At 40.9% G+C, this 19,134-nt stretch overlaps 1 protein-coding gene and 1 long non-coding RNA gene across 7 annotated transcripts in view; one reads left to right on the top strand and one right to left on the bottom strand.

Moving 5' to 3' along the window:
• Positions 1–8,767, top strand: part of FAM13A (family with sequence similarity 13 member A) — a 325,132-nt gene extending 316,365 nt beyond the window's left edge. For all 5 annotated transcript variants that reach the window (XM_023195427.2, XM_023195431.2, XM_023195429.2 and 2 more), the window contains 3 exons: positions 2,490–2,686; positions 3,266–3,367; positions 6,042–8,767. In XM_023195427.2, coding sequence (XP_023051195.2) covers positions 2,490–2,686; positions 3,266–3,367; positions 6,042–6,168 — 426 coding nt within the window. In that variant the 3' untranslated portion in view covers positions 6,169–8,767. The remainder of the gene's footprint in view (positions 1–2,489; positions 2,687–3,265; positions 3,368–6,041) is intronic.
• Positions 4,618–15,085, bottom strand: LOC111528677. Of its 2 annotated transcripts, none has more exons than XR_003306877.1 (2): positions 12,027–15,085; positions 4,618–7,809 (listed from the first exon to the last, which is right to left on the bottom strand). It is a non-coding gene; the product is annotated as an uncharacterized LOC111528677 (long non-coding RNA). The 2 variants fall into 2 exon arrangements; XR_004228879.1 differs by having other exon boundaries at positions 4,618–7,656.
• Between the last annotated feature and the right edge of the window lie 4,049 nt (positions 15,086–19,134).

The following is a 19,134-nucleotide window of genomic DNA, read 5'->3' as shown; positions in this document are numbered from 1 at the left end:
ACCTTTGGGGCCGGTAACTGTTGTGCAGCACTGCCCTGTGCTTTGTGGGTTGCTTACCAGAGTCCTTGGCCTCCACTCATTAGAGGCCAGTAGTGTGCCACCACCACCCCTTCACCAGTCGTGAGAGCCAAAAATGTTTCCAGACATTGCCCGATGTCCCCGAGGGAACAGATTACCCCCATTGAGAACCACTGCTCATGGCCCTGGCATGACTCACACTTTGCTGTATACTTCTGCACTGCTCCTGATGTATCCAGCTTTTCTTTTTCCTAATTATAGGGCCTTGAATTTTTCTAATTTGTTACATCTCATACTTCTATTTCAGCTGTAGGAAATACACTAAATCTAGCTTTTGTATTCCAACATGTCAGATATCCCTACCCGCTTTGTATTATCTGTACATTTTCTTTGTCCAAGTGACTAAGATACTGAGTAAGGCAGGGTCAGGCACAGGGGCTGCTGTAGAATGCCCTTCAGGTTCATGTCACCCTTTAGTCATTACTCAGCAGAAATTTGGGCAGCCAGCTTTCCTTTCGTAGTGTCTGCTTACCTGGTTGTTTATTGAAATCCAAATACTACATCTATCAAAAAAGGAAAAATGGTTCGTTTTCGTGACTCATTTTTAAGGAACCAGTCTCATCAGTTATCACTGATTATTTCCCAATTGCTTATATATTATCTATGTATTAATTCCTTCTAGAATCTATCCAGTATCTACAACACTTACGATGACTGTCTTATTTGAAAATCTATTTGCTATTTTTCCTCGTGATTGTCAAAGGCTACTAAGAGTAATTTTGTTACATTTATCTCAAAAAATATTGAGTGCTCACTATGTGCAAGGCAGACTTCCACATTAAGTTCTCTCAGGACTTTGGGATATAATTGATAAGACCTAGACACCTGATTTCATTAAAGGCCGTTAAGTTCTTATTTGTAACTTCGTTAGCTGTCCCAGATGTTTATGCTCTTCTAATAGTTTTTTGTAGTTCTCTTTTCAAACTGAATTACTAGACTGGTTAACAGCCATTTATTGGCCATATGCAAGCATTGGCCAGGCTCTGGGGACAGCAGTGAACAGATAGGCCCCAATTCCTGCCTCCGCTGAGTTATGGTCCGGTGCTTCTACTCTGTCTTCCTTATCCAGGGGAGGGGAAGGAAAGAGGGAGCAGAAAACTGATGTGCACAGCCAGTGTCCCAGGTGTGCCTTATGAGGTACCTGACATACATTATCTCAATTTTTATCAAAACTATGTTGATGGGAATTGTTATTACCCTTACTAAAACAAAAAGAAACATATTCATTTAAAAAGTCAATTTTACTTTGTAAATTTTTAAATGTTTTTAACAATTTAAAGAATTTTATTTTCATAGCAATACTTTGATATCAGTTATATGATAGTCCTTTTTTGTTTTGCTTGGTTTGGTGGCTTGTTTATTCACAGTGTTTCTCTTCAGAAACACCATTATTAAACATACCAAAATTTACCATGAACCATTTGCACACTTGCACTTTGCCCTCCAGCAGGAACTGCTGCTGTCTCCGGAGATTTTTTTGCTGCACTGCCATGGAAGCCATTTGGTTTACCTGTAATAATTGATGCTGTGCATACCGTTTTTCATATAGCTGTATTCTGAACCAATTTTTAAATTTTTTTAGGATAGTAAGTTATTCTCTGTGGTCTGACTACCTTTTGGCAGTACGTCACTTCTTTTGAAATCTTTCAGACTCTGATATCATCTCTTCCTTAGGCTTACATAGCCTTACATTGGCTCTAAGAAATGCTGATCTGGCTTTATTATTTTTCTATTTGCATTATCAATACAGAGAATATCATACTTTTCTTAGAATCTTGTATGCTGAAAAATAGATTTTTGGCCTTTGGAAGTTCTTTGGAAAAGCTTGAGTTTTCTTATTTCAATCATGAGAATATAGTATGTTTCAGTCTTCTTAAAATTTCCCTAAAATTTTGTGCATTAAGCAGCCATAAAATATTTTCTAATCTCAATTCTGAAATAGAAAGGTTATATTGTTTTATTTCAGAAAATGTTCAGACCGATTTTTTTTAAAAAGCCCTCTGAGATACACAAGTAGTAGAATCCTTTAAAGCACTGGTTACTGGTGATGAATTTTGTTTTGTACTGTCACAGCTGGAAAATTCTGGATCCTTTTAGTTCATCTGATTTAGGTTATAAATTGTGATGGTTGTTCCTTCTTACCTCACCCTGACAACTATTAACATGCTGTACACTTATTTGAAAATAGTTTTGCACTCTGTTTTCTCTATTGAGTGGCTACGTTGTTTGTATTAAATGTGTATATTTATATTGAATACGGATATTCAGTAATATATCTGTAATGTACATATGTATTGCTAAATGTAGATACAGAAGAAACTCTATGGTGTCTGATTATTAAATGATACTCATAATGAAAGTGTGCCCCAAAAAGTGACCAGATTTTTATTGGGGTTGCTGTGTATCTCCAGGAAGAAGAGGAGGGGTCAGAAGACGATAGCAATGTGAAGCCAGACTTTATGGTCACTCTGAAACCCGATTTCAGTGCACGATGCTTTCTGGACCAATTCGAAGATGATGCTGATGGCTTTATTTCCCCAATGGATGATAAAATACCATCAAAATGCAGCCAGGACACAGGGCTTTCGAATCTCCATGCTGCCTCAATGTACGTCATTCTGGTGGTGGCGGTGAAATGTTTTGGCAAAAATAGCTGTCTTAAATATTATCTTAGCCTTTGTATCTAAATAAATTAGCTGATAAAATACATGTGACTACCTGGGGTGTATCTGGGTAACACAGTGCTTTTTTTTTTTTTTTTTAATTCTTTTTTTATATGCTTCAGCCCATGTTATTTGAGGGAACTTTTGAGTCTTGTTTAAACAACCAGAAGTTCTCTCTCTAAATGGCACCGTGTGGTTCTGTACATCACAGCCCATCACTGAACACACGCTGAGCACAGACGTCATCTTCTTCTTTCAAAGAAAAATACGACAAAGTGCCATGGGATTTCACAAGGCCTAAGAATTCCTAAGTAGCAGGAACCCCCAGAAGCTGGATCTGTTGCCAGCATGTTTGGCTTTCAGGAAATGGAAAACATCTATTTCTGCGTCCCCTCAATGCCCTCAGCAGTTTCTGGATTTATTTGCCTCCCCTTTCTGCACAGCTCCTGTTGAGTTACACATTCATTCCATTTATGACAACTCAAATCTAACTTAATTTCTTTGCAATGCTTCCTCTCTCTTAGACCTGAACTCCTGGAACACCTCCAGGAAATGAGAGAAGAAAAGAAAAGGATTCGAAAGAAACTTCGGGATTTTGAAGACAACTTCTTCAGACAGAATGGAAGGTAGTGCCTGTCTTCCCCCACCCTCCCTTCCCCACCCCCGCCGCACCACACACACCCATCCCTTTTGTTTTTCTGTCAGATCTGTGGAATGCCTGCAAGCGGGGGACTCTTCTGCATCCTCCCTGTAACCTGGTCCTTGGGTTTGTGCCCAGGGACCGTCAGAGGTTGACTGTGAGATGATGGGATTTGTGTGGACCACCCAGAAGAAATGCTCTTTGGGTAATGCCCAAGAGTAATGCAGATTCAGCTAACATTTATGAAACGAACCTGTGCCATCAAATTCTTATCTACAATGAGCAGCAGGAAGCTGCATTTCCAGCTGGTGGTGGCACCAATGCTTTTTTCTTAAGAAGCCAGAGATTAGCCAAGTAGACATAGTGGCACACCTGTAGCTCTAGCTACTTGGGAGGCTAAGGCAGGAGGATTGCTTGAACCCAGGAGTCTGAGGCTGCAGGGAGCTATGGTCCACCACGGCACTCTATTCTGGGCAATAGAGTGAGACCTCATCTCTAAATAAAAGGAGCTAGAGAAACACGGGAAAGAGGGATCTAAGTATTACTGATTTTCAAGCTTATTTCAAAAATGAAGGTGATAATTGCCAAGTTTAAATGAAAAATATGCATGAAAAGCAGTAAGTCGGCCAGGTGCAGTGGCTCAGACCTATAATCCTAGCACTTTGGGAGGCCAAGATGGGTGGATGACATGAGGTCTGCCTGGCCAACATGGTGAAACCCCTTCTCTACTAAAAAGACAAAAAATTAGCCGGGTGCAGTGGCACAGGTCTATAATACCAGCTACTCTGGAGACTGAGGCATTGCTCGAACCCAGGAGGCCAAGGTTGCAGTAAGCCGATATCACACCACTGCACTACAGCCTGGGCTACAGAGCGAGACTTCATCTCCAAAAAAAAAAAAAAAGAAAAGCAGTAAATCTACTTTTCTTTGATTGATGGTTGCCTCTCGCCAACCATGGTTGGTTGATGGGCTGCCTCTCGCCAGTGAATTTTAAGGCATAATTTAGTCTTTCATGTTTACAAGGAACAGCACACAAAACATCTTACTGAAAGTCACAGTAGGAGCCCGAGGAAAGAACCAGTAACAGATTTGCATCTCTTACATTGGAGTCAGGTTTTATCATTTTAAATTGGTTTTAACCCAGATTACTGAAGCTATGTAAGTATTGTTTCTCTTGAGTCCTCTTTTATACTTCCTGAAAGTTTGGGGAAATAAAAGTACCATAAAACTTTTTGTCATTTAAAATACATTGTATTTCAGTTTAGTTTAACAATTATTGTGTAAATTTACTTTTAGGATCTGTGATTTGGACATGTCTCATATTTTTATACCTAAACATTTCCTTTTCATTTCCCCCCACTGCAGAGTATTTAGAAAATATAGGTAAGCAAATTTAAGTAGCAATTCCCAAAATAATAACCAAAGACAAATCAGAATTAATGTTTTGATGTGTATCTTTCCAATCTTTCATCTAAGCCTATTTTTTGGTTATCCTTTTTTATATTCTAAGTCACGTTATGCACGGATGTCTTATACATGAGGAACCATGTAGAATTATGCAACGCCCAGGTTTTAAGAAAATGTCAATGGAGGACGTTAACTTAATTGTCAAAAACGTTTAGAACTATGAGGGACTTGGAGATAAGCTCTGGTTCCATGACTTCATGTCTGAGGAGAGTGAAGGCCCTCAGAGTACAGCGGGCGCCTGCATTCCAGATGCTCCAATTCCTGAGCACCTGTTCCTTACCCTGCCCCCTGAGAAACCACTAGAATCCTTTCCTAGAACAAGGCGGGGTATGAATAAGATTGGTTTGTTTTTAATTCATTGAACAATTTAAGCCCCATGCTATCCTCCTTACCCACATTTGCCCTTTAATAATAAAGGCAGGAAGCCTACGTTTGAATGTTGGCCATGTGCAATTTCCCATAAAACGCAAAGCAGCAGCGTGCACCGCATGGTGGCCAAGAGCAGGCAAGTTACCTGATTTCCTGTGCTGGTTTCAACATGTGTAGTATAGAAATGGCTCCGTCTCATCAAGGTGTTATAAGGGTTATATTAGATCATGGGTACAAAGTACTTAGCAGAGGGCTTGACCTATAAGCTCTCGAATACTTGTGCATATAAATATGATGCATGGAAAGTTACTCAAACTATAAAGGCTTATTATAATAGTATTATGCAATCCAGCTGCTGAATTCTAAGACTGTTTTATGAAAGCAAGAGTACTATCTGTTTTTGAAAAAAAAAAAAAAACACTAAGTTGTGGGTGGACTAGTTGCTAATTAAAAATTTAAAAGTTCACAAGATGAAATATATAAGAATGAGAAAACATTAATTATCAATAAAGGATTCTGGTGTATGAGCTCAATGTGAATTCATACTTAGCAGAGAGAATGGCTGCATTTCTTAGCCTTCTTGTCATACAAGATGCCAGATTAATTATATAAAAACTCAGTTGCATGATGCCTTCTGGGTGAAACATTTTCATTATTTGTCTAAATCCAGCTCCAGTCTTAAGACCAAGGGCCACTTGGCCACACTGATCTTACAAGCTGATAAACTGCAAAGTTTCTACACACAATGATAATTTGCCCGATGAAGAGTATGTAGCAAAGACAGAAAATGATCCTCAGACCCCTTTTTCCTTTATTTGCATTAGAAATGTCCAGAAGGAAGACCGCACTCCTATGGCTGAAGAATACAGTGAATACAAGCACATAAAGGCGAAACTGAGGCTCCTGGAGGTGCTCATCAGCAAGAGAGACACGGATTCCAAGTCCATGTGAGGGGCAACCCCCGCCCGAGCACAGGGGGCTGGCAGCTGCAGTGAGAGTTTACTCTCCCCTGAGAAAGAGCAGCTCTGGAAGGCAGCCTTGGAGCTGGCCCTGCAAAGCATGCGGCCCTTCTGCCTCTAGACCTTTTGGCATCGGCTCCCGTTTCCATTGCCTGCCTTAGAAACTGGCTGGAAGAAGACAATGTGACCTGACTTAGGCATTTTGTAATTGGAAAGTCAAGATTGCAGTGTGTGCACATGCGCATGCATGCAGACACACACACACACATACACACACACACACACACACACACACACAGTAGTGGAGCTTTCCTAACACTAGCAGAGATGAATCACTACATTAGACAACACTCATCTACAGAGAATATACACTGGTCTTCCCTGGATAACTGAGAAACATGAGACCATTCTCTGTCTAACTGTGATAAAAACAAGCTCAGGACTTTATTCTATAGAGCAAACTTGCTGTGGAGGGCCGTGCTCTCCTTGGACCCAGTTAAGTGCGAACGTGCATTGGAGCCCTATTTGCTGCCGCTGCCATTCTGGTGACCTTTCCACAGAGCTGCGCCTTCCTCACGTGTGTGAAAGGTTTTCCCCTTCAGCCCTCAGGTAGATAGAAGGTGCATCTGCCCACAATGGCAGTGCAGTCATCATCTTCAGGGTGTTCCTTCAGGACTTCCTCAGCTGACAAGGAATTTTGGTCCCTGCCTAGGACCGGGTCATCTGCAGAGGACAGAGAGATGGTAAGCAGCTGTATGAAGGCTGATTTTAAAACCAGGTGATGGGAGAAGAGCCTGGAGATTGTTTCCTGAACACTGACTGCACTTACCAGTCTCAGATTTTATCATCAAATACCAAGCCAGGCCAGCATGCTCATGGCAACCTGTTTGGGGCTGTTTTGTTGTGGCACTAGCCAAACATAAAGGGGCTCGCTTAAGTCCTAGCCTGCATACAGAGGATCAGGGGAGAGAAGGGGCCTGTGTTCTCAGCCTCCTGAGTACTTACCAGAGTTTAATTTTTAAAAAAATATCTGCACTAAAATCCCCAAACTGACAGGTTTTGTAACCTGTCAGAGCTCAGCCCAAGGCAGAATCTAAATGACACATTTTCGAGATCGTGTATAAAAAGAAAAAAAAAATGTCATTCTGTCTGGCCAATTATAATTCTTCTCAAAAGACTGTCACAAAGCTGTCTATATTAGACATTTTGGAGGGACCAGAAAATGTAAGACACCAAATCATCCATCTCTTCAGTGTGCTTGACGTCACCTTCTGATGTGTTGTTACTTTAACTCCTGCGCCTGCGCTGAGGACAGTGGGTTCTGGGTCCACCTTTGTGCTCTGCGAGGCCGAGCCCAGGCGTCTGCTTGCCCGCCATGGTTGACCAGAGAAGGTGTTTCAGGAGCTTTGCCTTTGACGACAAGTGTTACAGGATGAACACACAGCAGAGCCACCCTCCTGTATGTTTTAAAAGTTGCCTTCTTAAAGGGCACAGTTTTAAGGAAAAGAAAAGGAATGTAAAACTATACTGACCAGTTTTCAGTTTTAAAGGGTCGTGAGGAACTGGCTGGTCTAATGGGATTTACAGCAACATTTTCCATTGCTGAAGTGAGGTAGCAGCTCTCCCCTGTCAGCTGCATGTTAAGTCAAGGATGGGGAAAAAGAATGCCTTTAAGTTTGCTCTTAATCGTATGGAAGCTTGAGCTATGTGTTGGAAGTGCCCTGGTTTTAATCCACACTCAAAGACGGTACATAAATCCTACAGGTTTAAATGTACATAAAAATATAGTTTGGAATTCTTTGCTCTACTGTTTACATTACAGATTGCTATAATTTCAAGGAGTGAGATTATAAATAAAATGATGCACTTTAGGATGTTTCCTATTTTTGAAATCTGAACATGAATCATTCACATGACCAAAAATTGTGTTTTTTTAAAAAATACATGTCTAGTCCGTCCTTCAAGTAACAGCTCTCTTAAATAAGCTAAGATAGTAATCAGATCATTACCAGTTAGCTTTTGAAGCACATTTGTTTAAGACTATGTTTTTGAAAAATATGCTACAGAATTTTTTTTAAGCTACAAATAAATGAGATGCTACTAATTGTTTTGGAATCTGTTGTTTCTGCCAAAGGTAAATTAACAAAAGATTTATTCAGGAATCCCCATTTGAATTTGTATGATTCAATAAACGAAAACACCAAGTTATATAAAATAAATTGTGTATGGGATGCTGTGTTTTCCTTCGTAATTTCCACTAACAAACATATCTTCATGGAATGGAGCCCAGGTGAAATGAGGGGAAGCCCTTTTCACAGTAGATCTTATTTGAAGACAGACATGTTAGTCAGTGGTTTCTGGCTCTGCAAGGGAGATACGTTCCCCAGCAACCATTTCTGCAGCCCAGAATCTCTCTCAAGGCACTAGAGGCGGTGTCTTAATTGGCTTCACACAGACAGAATGCTCTGGACTGGGGTTTTTCCTTTGCTGTCTTTGGAATGTGTGTGTATTATTAGCACATGCCAACAAAATAAATGTCAAGAGTTATTTCATAAGTCTACACTTAAGAATTAAAGATGGCAGACTTATAATTTTCATAAGCACTTTTATTGTGTTTAGTCTGGAGTAAACATTGAAATAGATGTTTATATTAAGTATGATATCATTACATTTCATCTTTGAATCCTTTAGTTCAGATTTCATGTTCTAAGACTTGTAGGTGCAAGATTTAGGATAAGGGCTAGCTTAGAAGTTTTTCAAGATAGATAGTAGAAGAAGTTTGTCCTGTGCTGCTTTAAAAAAAAAAATAAAAGCTAGTACAATTTGGTGACCTCCAGGTGAGGGAAAATTTCCGTGAAAGACCAAATCAAATTTCAAACTGGAATACTAATTATTTTTTTAATTACCAGCTAGGATGTTGTCAGCTCTTAAGATTTCTTCCATTTGCCTACCAGTTCAAAGTCAAAAGATTATTATTCATTGCAGGGATCAGTGATGTCTCCGTAACAGTGTAATTTTTGCTTTGTCTCATCCTAATTCATTGCTTGGGTGGCAAGGGAATAGCCTCTTGCAGGGTGTGCCTGCTCCCAGGTGTGACATTTCCAGCCAAGGACAAATGCCTCAAAGCTGTGCTGTGTCATAAACGTCACACTAGGTGTCCCAAGACCAGCAGTCTTGGAACCCCGAGGGCTGAGCATTGTAAATGTGGTTGAGCTTAGAATTCCTTATAAGGTGAATATTTAGGTTTACTCTCAGCATAAAGGGATGGCCATGGTGCTAATTAAGCTGGTTCTGCCCAGGGGTTGCCTAGTTCTCAAGAGACAGAATTGGGCCCTGTGTCCAGAACAGATCACAGAGTTACGAGGAAAATCAAAATTTTAAGTTTGGATCATTTTTGGTTTCAGAGCTTTTTAATCTGATGAAGATGCCATTTTCTTAAGAGTAACACCTTATGCTTTTGGTGGCATATTTATAGCTGAACACCACAAACTGTTAACAGCTTTGTGACAGCTGGCTGTAGTCTAAATTCTGTGTTGCTCTCAAGAGGGGTCTTCCTGCCACACTGCTTCCTAGTTTGTTTTCCCCTAGGGGGGAAGAGGTGGTTTCTGCACCAAGATCAATGCCTCTGTGATGCTCTTTTTCAGTATCCACTTAGTTAAATCAATGAGGAGGGACACACCACACTGCAGTCTTGAAGCAGTGTGTCCTCTGAAGCTCTTGTGTTTGACAGAACTCGGTAAGTGCTTTCCTTTACTTCATTCATTTCCTTTTGTTGTTTTTTTCCACTCAACACTTAAAATGTACTGAAGAGTAGACTGGCTAAACATATTTTCAAATTTTTATACATTCAAATTGTGCACACTGGCTCTACTTTTAAGTGGTGACCAACACAGCACACACCAAATCAGAGTCACGTATAAATGCACTGCACAGTGGCACTGGCCACTTTCCCAAGCAGAGATCATGTGTGTGCCTCAAAACACAGGTTTGGCAAGTCCTCCAACTGAAAACACCCATACAGTCATGAAAATCTCCACAAATAGTTTTTGTAAAAAATATGGGCTCCTAACTATTTACATGACATATAAGCAGAAGGCATTTGAAATTACCACTGTCCTTTTTAAAAATGTAAAATGCACAAAAAACATTTTATACATGACTATTTTGTATAAATGTAAAATATTTTAAACTGTGAAAGTTCTAGAATTTTTGACAGTGTCATCAGGATCAGGGTCTGACCTTTTCCTTCTTTAAAGAATCCTGTGACTCCCTGGAGCCCCTCAGAAGCCTCCTGGGGATTAAGTTTTTGTTCTGTCTCCAGGCAGGGCACTGGAAGGTGATGCAAGCTGGGCGTACACTTCAGGCATGTCCATTTTGTAGCTAGAAAAGTGGGCTTGTGCTCTATGCCCAGATGCCTTTAAAATAATTCATAGAAAGCGTTGGAGGAGTGCAGTAATGAAGGCATTAAAGCAAATTTTTAAAAATTAAGTATGTTTCCAAAGCCAATGAGGCCATCACAAATAAATACATTAGCCATTTACTATTCTGAAACTAATAAGGCCACCAGAGAACTGAGAGACTTGGAGAAAGACACATTTCAGTTGTGTGGAGGGAGCACCTCATCCTTTGCACTGCCTGTTCCTGTCTGTGGCCAAGTGTGCCCTCGCTCAGACCTCGAACAGCCTGGAGAGTTGGGCAGCAGGAGCTCCATGTCCCACCTGACAGCTGGGGACACAAAGCTGCCATGGTGGGTACGCATGCATTGTCCTTTATGTGCTGCTATACATCCTCTAAGTGACAGAAAGTAAGCATTGAAAATATGCTAAGCCTGAAATTAAAAAATAAAAAAGGCTTGGAATAAGGGCCTAGTGCTAAAACAAGGATTCAAACTCAGATCTGTCTGGCTTCAGAGTACAAAGATGCAATACTGCTAACACAGATGCAAGTTAATGCTGTCCCGCCAAAACTGAAGCTCACCCTGAATAATTCTGGTAACTATGGGCTCAAGTAATAAAATTTGGGCAAAAACGACAAGCTATATTTAGTGACTCTCATTTTCTTCAATATTCTGATGTTGCCTCTTTTGAGGGACCAGAAAGTTACACAAGCCCAAGTACACCAGGTTCCACAGCCTACTACAAAGGCTGATGTCCTCTAAATCCCCCCAACGATGTTTTCACTTCTAGTCCTATCATAGTTTGCAGAACTGTGAAGTACCTGAATGGAAATTTCAGAATGGAGACCCACACGGGGTGGGGGCGGGCTGAGGAGAAGCAGGCCCTCCCAATAGCCTTATTACCTCTTCTAGCCATGGATTCTGAATCCTGTAAGACAAAGTATATCACAGTCATCCCTGACGGGGTCAGCTCACCAAAGCTGTATATACACAGCCTTGCACATTCAGTAAAAGTCAGAATTCCCAATTGCAGTTTTAGAATCCTGGCAGGCAAACAGACAAATGGGGCTTGGCAGGTCTGGGATTGTTGACAGCTTGGTCCTCACTCTTCCCCTCCAACAACAAGGCTTAGACAGCAAGGGTGACTCTGTGTTGTGCTGCAGCTGCCTGGGGGACACGGCCCAGTGCAAACCTCAGCAAGAACTCAGTTCTGACACCAAGAAGATCCCCATGTTACTATGAATTCTGAAATTATAATCTTTTAGATGTCTGGATTTTTCTTTCTGTAAAGCAATTCAAAGATGTGCAGAAACCTTCATGTCAAGCTTCTGATCCTACAGCTTTGCGTGTTTCTTGGTAAGCCATTTTGAGACACTATGATTTTCTGTTACTTTTAAATAATTTAAAATTACTGGACAAGATGAGACGAAGGGGAGGGAGAGAGTAAAGGATACATTCCTCCGTAGTAGCAGAAGGCAGTGCGGCTCAAACTTGGATGCACGTGCGCCTGCCTGGGGATCTGGTGCTGTAGCTCCAGGGAGTGCCTGATGTTCTGCAATGCTGACAAGCTGCTGGGTGCTGCCGGGCTGCTCGTCCAAGGACCTCACTTTAAATAGAGGCTGCAGACTGCATCCTGGGTGTTTATGGAAATGAGCAGCTCCACCAATTAATCCAAAACCCTGAGTTAACAGAGACCAGCACATTTGACAACACCCACAGAGGCCGAATGCTGCCTGGATGCTTGAGATGCAGACAGATGGCTCAGCTGTATGATTTGTGTTACTTACCCTCCAGAAATGTTTCTTTTTCTGAAAAGCCATACCCATCTTATCAGGTGATTATGGAAATTTACTTGGATGACTGTAAAGTGACCACACAGTAAATCCTTAATAGATGATGGTGGGTGGGGTGGTTACTATCATCAGCCTTTAGGCAAACATTCTTCCTATCTTGAAGTCCAGAGACACATTCTGAATCCCTGCAAAAAACAAACTGTATTTCCCCGTATCATTTCCCCCACCAACACCCTCTGCTCCTTGTTGGTGTGAATCAGAAAGAGAATATAAGTTATTGCTAACAGGATGAGCAAGATTCTATGGGAACATCATTCCATTCTCTTGGGGGAATACGATAAATTGTGACTATTACTATTTTCCAGCACATCACATCAAAACTTGTGCCACCTTCTTAGAAAAATTAATGCTTGCTAAATTCCTTCTCTCACAGAGCAGGGAAAACCCCTCTAAGTCTACTTCTCCCCAAAATGTTTTGGGAGGTCCAGATCTGCTCCAACATGTAAAAAGAATAAACCATTGACATGGCAGCTGAGACCAACATGGAAATGCCTGAGATGTGTGGAGTGAAGGAACAGAGTAACCTTTGGATGGATTTCAAAGTCACTTAAGTGTCCTGAAATTTCTGTCTCAGGGTGTATTTTTAACAACTGAAAACTGAACGTCCCCTTGGGAGGGGAGTTGCTCTGATTTTGGCACGCTCCTAATCAACATACTAAATTTCATCGAAACCTGTGGCCACGGCTGACACTAAGAAGAGACCTGGGGTCCTCCGCTCCCTCATCAACCCGTACAGGGGACAACCTGAAGGTGCCATTGCTGAGGCCAGCAATAGGGCAAGCTTTCCCATTCAGGTGACTTTGCAGTCTCATTGAGGCTTTGCGTCCCTCCTCTCATTACCTCAGACACTTAGACTTCTAGGTCTTCTCTCCAATCTGCCAGTGACTTGAACTTGAGAGTCCTTGAACCTGGTTCACAAACATCTGAGTTCCAGAGAATGTCCTTGAACCTGGTTCACAAACATCTGAGTTCCAGAGAATGTCCAGGCATGAAAGGCCAAAAGACCCATTTTTCAACCAAAACAAGAAGCTTGGGCTGTGGCAGGCCAGCTCTGCTGGGACCACAAGCCAGTACCTAGTTGGCACCTGCTGCCAACCTTCGTCCTCAAGAGCACCAGCCTCTTATGACCCAGTGGGGAATGGGGTTACAGTGTTTCAGAATCTGCTCTTGCTTTCTGATCCTCCTAATCCTAAAGAAAAGGTAACCACAAAAGACTAATCTGGTTTAGTGTTTGGCTCCATCTGAGGCGTGTGTGGGTGTGTATTTTAATTCTTGTTTAAGTTTCTCAGTAAGTTCAACACCAGCAGGAGCTGAATCAGTAATTATCATAGACTGTCTCCAACTCTCATGGGATTAGGCCCAGGAAAATCAGCTTTTAGAAGATCTGAAGACCATGTGATTGTGTGCCCTGCCAAGTATCCAGCCACACTAGAGGAGAAAAAAAGAAAAAGATGACATCTGGATTAATTTTCTTGGTGCTACAAATAGCTAAGGAGTACACACTCCATTATTCTGGGAGGAAATAAAGCACCAAAGCCTGGACTAGCTAATCCATGGGAGAGGCTGTTATTAATACAGATCCAAAGAGTCTGTCCACACTGTAGTGGACACCTCTTCCAGCACCTATTCTGTTGTATATCCTAGTATCTCACTGCACAAGTAGACGGCACTACAGATGTTAATGCAAAGCCATGCCTGATCAGTGTGGACACCCTGCCTGCATCTGAGGCAGTCTATGTTAGCATCCCTAAGCAGAGAACTGTAGTCAGAGAGCAACATTTGCCACCTGCTCCACAGGGCTCTGCTCTCATGGGATTCATTCATTACTCATTACCAAAAACCTGGAATGGAAAGGCACTGTGATACGTTCTGTGTCACTTCCTACTTGGAGAACTCCCTTTGTCCAAAATCAGTAGGATAATGTTCACTGTTTCTGAAGAACACAAGGACCTGCTCTCTTCATCCTCTTCCTTATCACAAACTTCTGTTCTGCTTTGTAAGATCCTGTTCACCAACAGAAGTCTGTAAGTGGAGCCCAGGAATGGTTCCTATCAATACTGCACAAAGGCACCTCAAAAATGGAGACATTCACAGAGCAGAGTACTCATAACTCATGGAACCTCTGCTACTAACGAAGTTAAGTTAAAGGCAATGTAGCCATCACATTCTTAGGCACTTTTTGCTTGGTTACATTTTAAGAGTCAAAGACGACAAGACAACCAACAAATACATTTCTCATTAAAAGAATATAATGAGATTCTGAAAAGTAGCTTTGATTTTAATGAAAGTATTTGTTTTTCCTCCAATACTTGAACCTAACATGAAGTATTCTGTTCACTGGGTTTCACTGCAGATATATTTTGCTATTCCAGTGTATGCCCTCCCTTCACTTTAATCTCTATCATCTGATTAACTACTATTTGGACATTAATTCCAAACTATGATTCTGGGAGAAATGAACAGATACTAAGCAAAAAAAAAAAAGAAAAAAGAAAAAAAAATTCCAAAGGACAGCGGATTCTGTGGAAAACTAAATTTGAGAGGAGGAGGAGGAGGAAACGAAGGAAAAGAAGGGGAAGAATGAGAAGAAGAGAGGGAGAAAGGGGGAAAGAGAGAGAAGGAGGAGGAGAAGGGAAGGAGAAGGAAGAGGAGAAGGAGAAAAGGACAAAGAGAAGGAGGAAGAGATAGAGGAGAAAAAGGAGAAGGAAGAGGAGAAGGAGGAAAAGAAAAAGACAAGGAGGAAGAGAGAGAGGAGAAAAAGGAGAAGGAAGAGGAGAAGGAGGAGAAGGAGAAGGAGGAGGAGGAGAAGGAAGAAGAAGAAAGAACTAGTAGTCATTGTGCAATAAAGTTTAACTTTCTTTAAATTAGAGACAGCCAAACTTGTATAATACAAATGTCCTTTTTCTTCCTTATTCAAAGTATTTTTCCCACAGGAAGCTCTGCTTTTTGCCAACTATTGAGGCCTCAATGTCTACTTATTCCTACTACTGAGAACACAGAGCCACTTGCTGAAGAAGGGCCCAGCTGTGTGCTCATGGTCTCCCAGGGCCCATGGAGTGGCCTGATGACTTATCTGCCTGCCTGAAGAGGCCCTTCACTTTACCCTATGTCCCAAGATTGGACAGCATGACTGCCTGGAGAGGTGGAGGGGCACAGACGATTTGCACTCTCATATCTAGCCAGAGGCAAAGCCTGGAATCCCAATATTTACTAAAAGCCTGTTGAAATACATGCACCGTGGGATCCTCGATCAGACCTTAGGACAGACATCAGTGGGAAAACTGATAAAATCCAAAAAAAAAGTGTGAAGTTTCTTGAATAGTAATTTCCCAATATTGGTTCCTTGGTGTTGATAACTATACCATGGTGCTATGTTAACATTTGGGGACACTGAGTGAAAAATCAAAGAAGTCTTATTATTTCTGCTACTTTTCTATAGATCTAAAATTATTCAAAAATAGAGTTTCAGAGTGATATTAGCAAGATGGTGGAAAAGAATCCCCCAGCATCACGCCCCTGACAAAAATACAATTAGAAACCATTCAATGACAAGAATACCACCATGAATATACCAGAACTCAGAGGAGAAGCAGAGAAACCACCTAGGCACACAGAATTGAGAGAAGCCATGACATGAACAGTCATTTTACACATTTTACATTTTATACCTCTTCCCCTAAGCTGGCATAGTGCCACTCACACAGATTTTCCCTAGACCCATGGTTGCTGGTGAAGGAGGGAACTGAAGGTGAATATTTGATCTCCCCACTGGTCTAGGAATCTTCATGGCAAGTCTGTTCTGGTCCTATTCGATCAGAACTATTGGGAGTGTCAGGAAAGCTTAACTATTTGGGGTGAGTTGGAAACAATGACCAGGGTGTTCATCACAGAAAGCTGATCTCAGCACTCTGATCAGTAGGGATACCAAGTTAAACAGACTGGCCAGGACCATAGTGCCTCAGGGGCACAATCCAGAGGAAGGCCCAAATCCCCAGCTGGGTTTTCCACAAATCCCAGGTGCGTGAGTGGAGTCTTCCTCTAGCTCAGAAACAACTAAAAGGTCGAGATTAAGTTCCAGTGCCCTTTTAAGTCTTCCCCAGACTGGAAAACAATGGCAGGGCAGCAGTGTTGTTTCAGGGCAGCATTTAAACTCTGGTATTTGCTATAAGTCTTCCCCAGACAAGGAAACAATGGCAGGGCAGCAATTTAGTTCCAGAACATCATTTAATTTTTGATATTCACTGTGCCTTCATGAGACCGGAAATGACAACAGGGCAACAAGTCCATTCCAGCACAGTAGTTTACTTCCGGTGCTCAATATAAGTCCTCCCCAGGATGGGAAGTGAAATTTGAAAAACAATCCAGAAGCAAAAAGAGACAATGACAAAGAAATAGAAAAAAATTAAAAGAAATCAAAGAGAAATCCTAAAACTAAGAATCCAATAACTGAACTGAAAAACTCCTGAGAAAGCTTTAATGGCAGACTTGATTAAACAGGAAATAATTAGCAAGCTTCAAGCCAGAACATATGAAATTATCCAGTCAGAGTAGTAAACAGAAAAGAGAATGAAAATAGTGGAGAAGGCCTACAAAAATTATGCTACGCCATCAAGTGTACTAACCTCCATGTAATTGGAATTCCCAAAGCAGACAAGGAATAAAAAGGCCTAGAAAGTATGTTTAAAGAATGAATGGCTGAAAATTTCCCAAATTTAGAAAGACAAACAGTATCCAGGTACAGGAGCTGAGAAGTCACCAATCAAATTCAAATGAAAGAGGAATTATCCCCCAAGGCACATCATTATCAAATTAGCAGAAATCAAAGACAAAGAGTGAAAAACTCCAATCAGCAAGACAAAAGAAAAATATCACATCCAATACAGCTTTCAGCAGACTTCCCAGTGGAAACCCTACAGGCCAGGAAAGGGTGTGATGTTATATTCAAAGTGCTGAAGAAAATGTCAACCAAGAATACCCTACCCAGCAAAGCTATCCTTAAAACACAAAGGAGAAGAAACACAAACATACAAACAAAAGCTGAGGGAATTAATCAACACCATACCTGTTTTATAAGAAATGCTAAACAGAGTTCTGCAATCTGAATATAATGGATGCCAACATGTAATAGGAAAACATCTAGCTGGGCCTGGTGGCTCATGCCTGTAATCCCAGCACTTTGGGAGGCTGAGGTGGGCGGATCATTTGAGGCCAAGAGTTTAAGACCAGCCAGGCCAACATAGCAAAACCCCATCTCTACTACAAAAAAAAGTAAAATAAACAAGACATCTGAAGGTATAAAACTCACTGGTAAAAGTAATAAAACGGCCAAAATCAGAATAATACTGTAAATGTGGAAAGTAAACCGCTTATATCACAAGTCTGAAAACTTAAAGACAAAACTGTTAAAAAAAATTATAAGTGTAGCAATTGGTTAAGGATAGGCAATATAAAAATATGTCAATTTTTTAACAAAAAGTCAAAATGTGGGGGGCAGATTAGACTAAAGTTTATTTTTCATAGTTTTCCTTGTAATAAAAGTTAAATCATTATCAATTTAAAATAACCTGTTACAATTCTCAGATGTTTCTGTAAGCCTCTTGGTAACCACAAAGCAAAAACCTACAAGAGATGTGCTAAAAATAAAGAGCACAGATCAAAACATGTTACTAGAGGAAATCACTTAATCACAAAGAAATATAGGAAGAAAGGAAAAACAGAAGAAAGGATCTACAAAACAACCTAGAAACAAGTAACAAAATGGCGGTAGTAAACCCTTAACTATCAATAATAATCTTGACTATAAAGGGATTAAATTATTAAATTAAAAGACGTCTAGAGGCTGAATGGATTTTTTTAAAAAAATACAAGACCAAAGTCTATGCTGTCTATAATAACAAACTCACTTCACCTATAAAGACAACCAGACTGAAAGTCAAGAGATGGAAAAAGATATTCCATGCAAATGAAAACCAAAAAAGAGCAGGAGTAGCTACAATTATATCAGATTACTTTAAGAATGGTTAAAAAAAAAAAAAGACAAAAAGGACTCCTTCATAACGATAAAGGCGTCAGGTCAGCAAGAGGATATAACAATTGTAATATGTATCCAACACCAGTGCACCCAAATATATAATAGCAATATTAATAAACCTAAAGGGAGAGATTGACTGCAATACAATAATAGAGGACTTCAATGCCTCACTTTCAGCAATGGGCAGGTAATTCTGACAGAAAATAAACAAGGAACATTGGAGTTAAATTGCACTTCAGATCAAACAGACCTAATAGATACTTACAGAACACTCCATCAAACAGCTACAGAATACATATTTTTCTCAAAAGCAAATGGAACATTCTCCAAGACAGACCCAATTCTTAACAAATTTTAATTTTTATTTATTTATTTATATTTTTTGAGGCGGAGTCTCGCTCTGTTGCCCAGGCTGGAGTGCAGTGGCCAGATCTCAGCTCACTGCAAGCTCCGCCTCCCGGGTTCACACCATTCTCCTGCCTCAGCCTCCTGAGTAGCTGGGACTACAGGCGCCCGCCACCATGCCCGGCTAATTTTTTGTATTTTTAGTAGAGATGGGGTTATACCGTGTCAGCCAGGATGGTCTTGATCTCCTGACTTCGTGATTCACTTGCCTCGGCCTCCCAAAGTGCTGGGATTACAGGCGTGAGCCACCGTGTCCAGTCAACAAATTTTTAA

This window comes from Piliocolobus tephrosceles, chromosome 3 (assembly GCF_002776525.5).
Source record: "Piliocolobus tephrosceles isolate RC106 chromosome 3, ASM277652v3, whole genome shotgun sequence".
In the NCBI taxonomy this organism is placed as follows: domain Eukaryota; kingdom Metazoa; phylum Chordata; class Mammalia; order Primates; family Cercopithecidae; genus Piliocolobus; species Piliocolobus tephrosceles.
Note: the sequence above shows the minus strand (reverse complement) of the source record. Positions and strands in the feature narration are given on the sequence as shown.